The 11,102-nt window shown below is 34.2% G+C and overlaps 1 protein-coding gene across 2 annotated transcripts in view; it reads right to left on the bottom strand.

The window, feature by feature from the left end:
* The window catches only part of LOC120766241 (membrane alanyl aminopeptidase), a 107,197-nt gene extending 97,796 nt beyond the window's left edge, over positions 1-9,401 (bottom strand). The window contains exons 1-2 of one of the 2 annotated variants that reach the window (XM_040091624.1): positions 9,263-9,401; positions 629-1,138 (exon numbers count right to left, since the gene is read on the bottom strand). In XM_040091624.1, the coding sequence (XP_039947558.1) occupies positions 629-1,137 (509 nt within the window). In that variant the 5' untranslated portion in view covers position 1,138; positions 9,263-9,401. Of the gene's footprint in view, positions 1-628; positions 1,139-4,506; positions 4,584-9,262 lie in introns of those variants that run through there. The other variant, XM_040091623.1, reaches the window with a different exon arrangement.
* Between the last annotated feature and the right edge of the window lie 1,701 nt (positions 9,402-11,102).

Genomic DNA, 11,102 nt, shown 5'->3' with positions numbered 1-11,102 from the left:
ACGGTTTAGTGTGGTTGTGGGTGCGATGGATTCACCGGTCCATATTAATTCAAAAATGATGCCGATGAGAACGTAACCGTCAATGGCGACCGTTATAGCGCCATGATAACTGACTATTTGATGCCTGAAACTGAAGCTTGTGATCTCGGCGACATTTGGTTCTAACAAAAGCCACTTCTCACACATCGCGTCAATGAATTAATTTTTTGAGAGAACACTTCGAGAACATTCGTCGATTGACCACCAAGATTGTGCGATATCACATCGTTAGACTTTCTCCTGTGGGTATATGTAAAGTCTAAAATTTATGCGGACAATCCTGCTTCGATTCAGGCCTTGGAGAAAAACATCGCGTATGATATTCGCTCGTTATCAGTCGAAATACTTGAACGAGTAATCGAAAAATGCACTCAACGGATAAACCATCTGAGACCTAGTTTGAAACAGATAATCTTCAAAAATTAAAAGAACGTTCTTTCGAATCATAATAAACATTTCCCATTAAATTGGAAGTTTGTTTGTTTTCTCTTTAAAAAGTAGGAAACCTCGAAATTGATGGTGCTTTATTACATATTTCTCACATTGTCACACATCAACATTTTTTTACACCTAACTAACGGGTACTCACTTTGTGTTATTCGCCGAATCCACATATGAACTACGATAGAAACCCTGCATGTCATCGTCCATGGTGCCATTATAGACGAAATGCAAGAAATACGTTTTATTCGCTACCAATTCTGTCGTCAAATCATATTGGATTTTGTCAGTGACACTATTAAGTGTGCCCGCGCCCAAGTTAGTTATGGTATTGGGTGCGTCTTCAGACCATAATTCTCTAGTTGTATAATTTAAGTTTTTCGTATGTAGAATTAATGTTTTCGTATTGATGGTTGAATTGATTTGTATGGTAACTTCACCATCAAAAGTGAAGCGTTTATTGCCATCAGTTTCCAATAAGTACGGCGTAAGCTTAAGATTGTAATTCCATGGCAGTATTTCCGTTGGCAAACGATAATCGTTACCGTCGGCTGCAACCGCTCTGCCGGTCACCTCGGTTTGCTGTTCGTAGGGTGCAGCAAAAGCTGTAACGCACAAAAATGCCACCAAAAAGGCAGCGATGTACAGTTTGGACATTCTGTAATATATAGAAATGAAATGGAAATGTAAAATTATTAAATTATATTATTTTGAAATCGATCACTTAAATCTATGTACATTAATTCAATATTTTCTTTATAAAGCTTAACTTATTTACTTTGATGACTTGCTTCTATATCCAACTTTTCTTTACGCAAATTCGAAAAAGTTGCGTTAAATACCGCAATGAGTTCGATGACGACCATATAATAAACCTACAAGAATTTATTGGATTTCTTATCATGCCTGTCATAAATTCTGTTCTGAGTTTGCGAATAAAAAATATGCGTAATCGATATCAATATCAATAGCTATGAACCATAAATTGTCTACAGTTGTTTCATGATTTATGCCGAAGATAACCGTGAAAGCATTTTATTGTGTACTTCTGAGAATTCTATAGCTTCCATTCATTACAAGTGAAATCTAATTATTAAGGCGACATCCATTTTAGAATTCCATCCAATTCATAAATTTTCATTAACACAGCTGGGATTAAATAAAAAATAGCAGCAAGCTACAAAGAGCTTTCGAAAAAGCTTCTCAAGAGCTCATACAAACTTCACTATCAGTTTCTAAATCATTTCAGTTAAAGTTCTGTACTTTCAACAATATTTTTATTATAATATCCACATAACAAAATAACTTATAGCATTAGTTGTTTGAGGCAATAAAATTAAAGTTTGATTAAATTTGGCATGATTTGATAAGCGGCATTAAAAATCTAAAGAATGAGTAATGGCAAAATGAAAGGAGTTCTATTGCTACTTTTGACGCACGACACTTTTTAACTCTTGCAACTCCTACACTTAGATTAAAAGAGATAGCTAATAATACGCATGAAATTTTTTAGCTGTTAGCTGAATTTTCTGTTCACAAATTCTACACTTCGCATCCCTAAAACATTACTAAGTTGATAGATTTGGTTAGGTAATGTCAAGAAACTGATTCCACTTGAACGGCTAAAAAAGCGATAATCGATAATGTCACTACTAGCCGTCTCAAGTCCAACCATAAGTAGGTAGGTAGGTAGGAGTGCAGCCTTATCGGGCTCAATTAGCACTTGATGTGCCATTTTGATACACTATTCGTAGAACCACCTGTATCTGCTATTACGTTTCACCTTCTCTCTCAAACCATTTTGAGGTTTCGATGAAACTACTTATGTCCGATATGCTTTTGGTGGAAATCCATTCAAGATTTGGTGCTTGGTGGATTCCGAGTGTTTTGTGTCGGATCTGTGCTAGAGCTGGGCATTCGCAGAGAAAGTGGAAGATTGTTTCCTTGTTCCCTGCTACTCCGCAGCCACGGCAGATGTCATTGTAGGGCAATTCCATTTTGGACGCATGTTCCCAAATGGCCAGTGCCCTGTTGTGGTAGCTGTTATTCTGTAAATACTTTTTATTGACCTATTTAATAAGTCATTGGTTCTTTTCCTGTCATATGTTGGCCATAATTGTTTAGTTATGACGCTTTTTGTAATGTTTTTCCACCTGTTGTTTGCAATTTGCTGAAATTGTCTATTGATCTCTCCTTTTATCGATCCCAGCGGGCTTGGTATTAGCTCCGCCTCGGATTCATTGAGGAAAACTCCTGCCTTTGCCAACTCGTCTGCTTTTTCGTTACCGAAAAAGTTCCTGTGTCCGGGAACCCAGATCAAGTTTAGCTGGAGCTTGTCTTTTATTGAGCTTAGTGCTCTCTTGCAGCTGTGAACTATACTGGAATTTGTCATGTGTGAAGACAATGCCAGGAGGGCCGCCTGACTGTCCGTAAATATAAGTAGGACAAACGATATGACTCACCATCAGCCTTAAAAGCAAGAGAGCGAGCGACTAGATTTTACCACTTCGCTATCCTCCACTCAACTTTGAGAATTCACTTGCGAAAAGTAAGAATATTGTCTCCTATTGAACAATTACCAGTAAAAACCGTAACTATGTAGATGAACCTTGCTAAAAGCAAGTAGTTTGGTAGTTCGGTTGGGCAAGAAGGATATCACAGGCGTGTTGGTTGCTGAACAATGCTTTGCTGAACTCACATGAGGTCCATAGACCCATAGACTCCACGCTAGTGCGCCAGAGGAAGTCCCAGCTTATTCCCAAACCACTGACATTTGGGCAAGTTTGAATTTTCTTAGTGAGATAATAACGAAAATATTTCAATCACAAAATATTGCATGCAAAATTTTGTGAAGATATCTCTTTAAATATAAACAAGTTTTCCATACAAAAATTTAAACGGGTATTTCAGTATGTAAGATAAGTATATGCTAAAGTCGTCCGATATTGGTGGTTCCGACAAATGAGCAGCTTCGTAGAGAAAAAAGAGGTTGCAGATCGATATCACAAAAACTGAGGGACTTTTTGGAGAGAAAATGAGGTTTCAGATCGATATCTCATATACTGAGAGACTTTTTTATGAGAAAATTAGATTTCAGATCGCTATCTTAAAAATAGTGACTTCCTGGAGAAAAAATGAGGTTCCAGATCGATATCTAATAAACTGAACAACTTCTTGGAGAGAAAACGAGGTCTTGGATCGACATCTCAAAAACTGAGAGACTTCTTGGAGAGAAATGAGGTTTCAGATCGATATAGCAAAAGCTGAGGGACTAGTTCGCATATATGAAGACAGAAGGTCGTGCTCGTTTGATCATTTATATATAATGTATATATTTTATAGAGTTGCTTACGTTTCCTTTACGTATTTCAAATTTCGTGGAAAACTTAGTTGCTGATCAGGATATAAAAAGTTGGAGTATGTGATTATAAGCTCGTATAAGAATGATCAGCTATGACTAAGTTGCTCGTCAACATAATTGTAAAAAGTCAACCGACTTTGGTCCTTTCATATATACTTTTATCAAAAGAGACCACTTCACATATGTACCTAATTGTACGCTTTTCCGTTGTTGTTTTTGTTTTAATTCTCACTGAGATACTATACGTTTTTTCAGACTAAGTATTACAAAAGATCGAAGCAAAATAAATTAGGTGGGTATGTAAAATGAGTCACTGGATCTGTGTTTTTAAGATATTTCTTAATTATAACAACTTATTTGTTTTAGAAGTTGATCCAAAAATGATTAAAATATAAGGTTTTTTTTTAATAATTCTTATCTTCCTGAATTTAAGCCATGTCCATTGCCAAAATTCACAAAATTCTCACTTCACCTTAAATTTGCACTTTGGTTTTGTCTCACTGTTGCTTATCAGCTTTCGTGTTTTATTTTCTGCCATATCCTTTGCTTTAAAAAAATCAAAAACTATTTCACAACTCAACACCAATCTCTCGCTCTATATACATACATATATGTATATATATATATTTATACATTTATGTATGTATATCCTTTTAAGTGCTAACCTTAAGTGCCTTGTATTTCTACCGTTTTCGGCTGCGGACAGCAATCTGTGGCGGTTAAATGTCTTAAACTAATGTCTAAATGAAAGCACATAGACCTTTATAGCTAAGCAATGTCGCGGCTTATCTACCTTTTAAACTAACTTTATTAGCAATGATAAGGATAATTATCTCTATTGCCGACAAGAGTTAGATATTTTATATTACAATATTAAGAGCAATTATAGCCACTCGATAGAGCAATATCACTATACAAATAAATACAAACATGCAAACATACACACAATGGCGATATCATATTGCTTGTATGGACGCAAATTCATTGCTGGCAAAAATGCACAAGTGTGAGTGTGTCAACACGCATACATACAAACAAGTAAATGTGAGCTCATAAGGTGGGTGTTCCAGTGCTGTAGCAACCAATTGGTTTTGGCAAAAATATTTCAATTATTTGTTTATTGCACTTTTTTATTTTATTATAAGCATTTTTGGTTAATTTCAGCGATTCAAAATACGTAATCAGTTAATTTATATTTTAACTGCTTCGTGTGTTAGAAAGCGCATACAAGTATATCGGTTAAGTACTGGGCGCAGTTTACAGCTTCGCTTATCTCATGTTATCAATAAGTAGTCTTGCTTGGACTCTCTTCATGCCGGCCTGTTTACGATTTCGCAATACGTGCATTGCACAAGAGTATAACAGTTTTGCTCACATATACGTAATGGTTGCTTGTTATGCATTAAATCGGTCGGCAAATATTTTGGACGTATACGATTAGAATGATCGTCACTACCAGCAAGGAATTTGTTAACAAAAATTGAGTTATCATAAATTGTTTTATCTATTCCCTAAATGTTAGCTTATCACGGATATGAAATGTTTCAAGATGCATGAAATGCTATAGGTAATTCTGTTATTCGTTGTGTTGGGGAATTCTTCGTAAAAAGTTGCTTCTCTTTTCTTTGCGCATCCACTCTCACAATGCACAAGTATTGCACAAAAGTAGTATAACAGTTTTCCCGGCATAACACTTTATACTCTCGCAATTTGCAAGGAAGTAAATACTTTGAGGTGTTGAAAAAATGTTGCGAAAGTCAACCAGAAAATCGGAAAATATTGTATAAGGCATATGATATTTACATACAGATCAATTCCATTCATATTCAGCGCCGAAATACATAATTTCTCAGAAAATTTCTTTACTTAATTGCATTGAAAAATCGGGCATATCTTATTGGACGACAATAAATGTAAATGGTTTAAAGTCAGGCAACAAATCACTCTATAAGAAATATGGGACAGTGTAAGGTGTGGAGTAATTACATTAAGTTCTGACATTGTTCAAGTACTCGTATACTCGAGAACTTGTTTTTAAGCAATTGTATGATGATAAGTCACATATGACCGACATATTAGGAATAAGTATGATAGAAGAACCTAAATCCTTATATTCGTATTGAAAGGGTGATGCATTTCGAGGTTCTCTACTTTGTTAAAGAAAATACATAGAAAGTTCAAATTAAATGGGAAATGTTTATTATCATTCATTAAAAGGAACATTTCAAAAAAAATTCAAATGTTGGCCGCGGCTATGTCTCAGATGGTCCATCCGTTGAGTCTAATTTTTGGTGACTCGTTCGAGCATTTCAACTGGTAACTGGCGAATAACAAGCGTGATGTTTTACTCCAAGAACAAATCTAATCGGGATTTTCCGCATAGACCTTTACATATAACAAAAGGTCTAACGGTGTGATATCACACGATCTTGTTGGCCAATCGACCTGCCCAGAACGTGAACTTGTCTACTCACAGAAGTATTCTCTCCAAAAATCTCTTGAATGTGATATGTGAAGTAGCGCCGTCTTGTTAAAACCAAATCTCGCTGAGATCGCAAGCTTCAATTTCAGACATCAAATAGTCGTTTATCATGGCACGAAAACTGTTGTCATTGACGGTTACGTTCTTACTGGCATCAGTTTTTTAAAAATATGGACCGATGATTCTACCGTCCCATTAGCCACACCAAACCGTTCTTATTCCTGGATTAAATGACAGCTCATGAATCTCTTCAGGTTCCTCTTCGTCCCAAGTGAGCCAGAAAAAGGTCTCATCTCTGAAAAAAATTTGGCTCGAAAACGTCGGATCTTCTTGGAACTTTAAATTAGCCGAGTTGTTTCATACGTCAGTCTAAGTTGCTACGAGCGGCGTCGAATCGACTCCCCACGGTCTTCTTATTGAAGAAAAGCTTGACAAGACACACATGTGATCTGTGATTCTAAAAGTGTTTAAAAAAAGTACCTGTACTTGGATCACTGTTAGTATATGAGAGCTTGGGTAAAGCGCAGACCGAATTCACACAATAAACTATAGTATACCCAGTGTTTTACGTTGACTTAATTTTTATAAGATGTATAAATCTAAGTGATAATATAGTCAATAAAAGTTATTCCATACGCATCCCAAAACACAGAACAGTAAAAGCTCTGGTTTATGAAGCCTGAACATCTCCAAACACTGCTCCGAATCATCAACTCGTTGGTTTTGGTCAAAATTGAGCTCGCGTGGCATCCAATTTGCACAGAGCTTTCTCATACCCAAATATACGTGAAGGTCAAATTTGTACACACGATTTTTGAAGGCTAGGGCTAACTAAACATCATATGGGTTAATTTCTAGTTGAGCCATCTATATGTCAGGCTGAGGACCTTTCAATTGACTTGTTATATAGGGCATTTCTAGAACTCGCAGACTTGTTGTCATGCCATATTAGCTATTTAATTTAATTTTCAATTTCATGAATTTATATTCAGTAAACCAAAAACAAATTAATTAATTAAAGCGTGTGCCATGAAGCCTTTTCCGATTCCACTTGATTATAAATTGATTTGTACAAAGATTGCGATATCAGTAGGTATGACAGAAAAATACTCGATAAGGCAGATAATATTATTGAAGGTTTTTTTTCAATCCCGAACTTTCGGGATTCGTTGCATATTTCCTGACTCAGAATAGCCAAAATCTTTATTTCAGCTGATTAGTTGATTCGCAGTGGTTGAAGATAAGTACTGCCTTCATCCCAAATTCCAATGAAGCCTTGCAGAGATCGCTTACAAAATTTAGGCACCGACCAACCATCGGTGGAAGTGAGGTAAAGGCAAATTATAATATTTATTCATAAAACCTTCGAGGTTTGACGTTGTTTATTTTAAAACTGGGAGACTTGTTTGTTAAAGCTAAATCGATTAACTACTTGTAAATTTAGCTACTCTAATCCCCATGTATGACATTTTACTTTGATACCTTATCGTACTCAGAATTGTGTTAGTCAGCACATACTATGACTCTATCTAATCTAATTTGCAGCAGTTAAATCTAATTTTATTGGTGTTAATGTCATTCCTTTATTTTAACTATTACTGGTTATTATTAAAGTTGAAAGCAAATTAAAATTTATGAACAAGTTGTTCGGGGATTTTTCCGGAAACACTTCCATATATCAATGCCATCATATAATGTGTTTACGGTCAATGGTTAATTGATTTTCGTTCAGTTATGAAATCATTCCTCTAAAAACACTTAAAGGAATCATAGAATTTTAGTTTGCTTTATGATATGGATTTACTTTTCTTGAGATAATCGGCTTATACTCTTCAAATTTAATTGAAAAGTTAATATTTGTTAAGTTATGATAATCTAAGAGTCGCACTTTAGAAAGTCTAATTTTGAATGTTTTTCGGAACTTTTTAGATTCTCAAGTAAAGAATTAGGATTTTATTACCTGGATTTTCTTTCACATTCTTTTTGTTTTCTAGATATGTTTAATCTAAAGTTTGAGGTTTTTTTTGAAAAGTTTCATCAATATAACCCAAAGTAATCAAAAATTGTCTTTACTATCGCCTTCAAAGTAGGCTTCTTTTAAACAAGAACCAATTTTACATTTGCTATCAGTTTCGGCTAGTATTTTGTGCTTCATTGCAAAGGTTTTTACGATTTTTTACTCAAGCGCCATTCGCTAGATTGTTGAACGTCATATTCATAAGCAAACACGTCTCGTCATCCGCATTGATGTCTCACGTTCGTCGCAAAAGACTCAGGTTTTTTAGAATGAGTTTAGCATAGACACGAACCAAGCTCAAATTAAACAAAATGTATTGAGTTGAGCCATAAGAAATGCTTAGATTATCTGTAACGATTTTCAATGCTATCGTCATTAGCAGAGCTGGATGACGATTCACAAATCATGCAAGTTTTCGATGATTTCATGACCATCACTGAATGCTTTGTGCCACACAAAAAAATATACTCGTGATAAAGTAGACTTTCCATAACACTTCTGTAACATTTTTAAAGATTCTATGTCCTTGATTCCATTGGGAACATAAAATTCAAGCAAGCTCGTTGTTCGGTTATTTTTTCGTGGTAAAAATTGCTGTCGAACATATACTAATTGATATGTGTATCGAGATCAAACATCAAACAGCTGGAAAAAATTTTGTATCAGTATAAGAAAAATATCGATTTGGATTGCGAGCGTTGCATATAAATGGACCAGTCCAAATTAAATTCGATCAGATGGTATTTTGTTTATTTCGAAATACCTTCATAAAGTTAATAATTAACTATTAATTTAAGTTTATCGTAGAAAAATTGAAAAATAATTGCTTTACATACTTACATACATACACATATTTAGCATATAGTATTTGCTTAAGCTGTACAACAACAATTTATCAATTAAAGATTGCATCAGCACTCACCTGAACCACAATCTTTAGAAGTAGTGTGAAGGATTATTAGCCCAGATAATTCCTAAAAAATTGGCTTTGAGTCCAGTTTACACGCAAAATAATATAATTATAAACATTCAGACAAATTGCGTCTCTCAAAGTGTAAATTTACAAATATGTGATAACGATATGCATAACTGCATCACTTCTAGCGATGAAATAGAGTAGTATCACTTTATTCTTTATCTTCCATATTCGTAAGAACGATTGAAAAAAACTTGAATAAATTAGAGAGAAAATGGTAAGAGGAAAAAATTGGTTTTGATGTAAATGCATTAGGGTGGTAAAAAATATATATAGTACATACGTATGATACTTAAAAATATTTTTCTTTTGTAAAATAATTATAAATATTTATTTGCATGTATATATAAGCAATTTTTTCATGTTTTTTTCTAAAAAAAATTTGCAATTAAAATTTTGTTAATTTGTTTTAATTCTTTAAAAATATCTGAAATTTTTAGAAAAACATATTCCAAACTCGGCAATTGCGACGCCATTTCCAGTTGGCAGGACAACTCCTTAGATGATTATCTAAAGTGAAAAAACATGTTTTAGTAAAAAGCTTAACTTAGAATTTGGACGAAAGAAAATAACTGAAAATTGGTTTAGGGTAGACATTTTTACAAAAAAAAACTAAAATTTCAGTGAGCATTTCTCGATATTTTTTTTTTTAAATAGTTGTAATCGAAATAAAAATCCTTCGTCCAAGAATTCTATCGCAAAGACCTGTGAAAAATTTCATGAAGATCGATTGAGTAGTTCTCAAGAAACCTTGTAAAACACGTTTAAAGACGGCGCACTTAGCCTAGCTAGCCTCGAACGCACATGTTTTCAAGTCTGTATCTCCGAAACTATTACTGAAATCAACTAGAAAGTTTAGGGTAATATTCGAGAGATTGCAGAATTTAATAAGATAATAAAAAATCAATTGTTGAAACCCCTAAACCCATAACAAATAATATATATTTTTTTAACTCTAAAAACATATGACTTGAAATAAATAATATTTGTCAGCAAGGACTTACTTTTAATCAGGTTTTCAGGTTTCACAAAAGACAGAAGAATCATATTACTGCTCAAGCGAGGGAACATTAAAGGTTGGACTGCAGCTGTTTCCAGCCTTTTTGAGCAGCTGGCATAATTTGTTCGGTTGACTACTCTCTAATTCTTGACAAATTAAAGGCATCAACTATTTGTTGTCGATGCGCCAAGCATTCACGATCTGAAAATAATGCATAAATTAAATATACCGGTATATTGGGTTGTTCACTAAGTAATTTAATTATATTCTCGCAACAAAGTTGCTAAGAAGAGTATTATAGTTTTGTTCACATAACGGTTGTTTGTAAGTCCTAAAACTAAAAGAGTCAGATATAGGGACCAAAAACCATATCTCAGGAACTACTCTACCGATTTCAATGAAATTCGGTATATAATATTTTCTTAACACCCTGATGACATGTACGAAATATGGGTGAAATCGGTTCACAACCACGCCTTCTTCCAATATCACGCTATTTTGAATTCCATCTGATGCCTTTTCTGTATAATATATACATTAGGAACCAATGATGATAGCGGAACAAAACTTTACACAAATACGGTATTTGAAAAATATGTAAATGACGAATAATGAAATCTCGATTATCACTTTATCATGCGAGATTATAAAATGTTCGGTGACACCCGAACTTTGCCCTTCCTTACTTGTTTTTTTAGTGCAATTCAAACACGATTGTTTTATTATGTAAAACATTTTATGAAATCATATATTCTCCCTTTTTAATTCAATATCTTTTGCCACCTT

This window comes from Bactrocera tryoni, chromosome 1 (genome assembly GCF_016617805.1).
Source record: "Bactrocera tryoni isolate S06 chromosome 1, CSIRO_BtryS06_freeze2, whole genome shotgun sequence".
NCBI classification, from domain to species: Eukaryota; Metazoa; Arthropoda; class Insecta; order Diptera; family Tephritidae; genus Bactrocera; species Bactrocera tryoni.
Note: the sequence above shows the minus strand (reverse complement) of the source record. Positions and strands in the feature narration are given on the sequence as shown.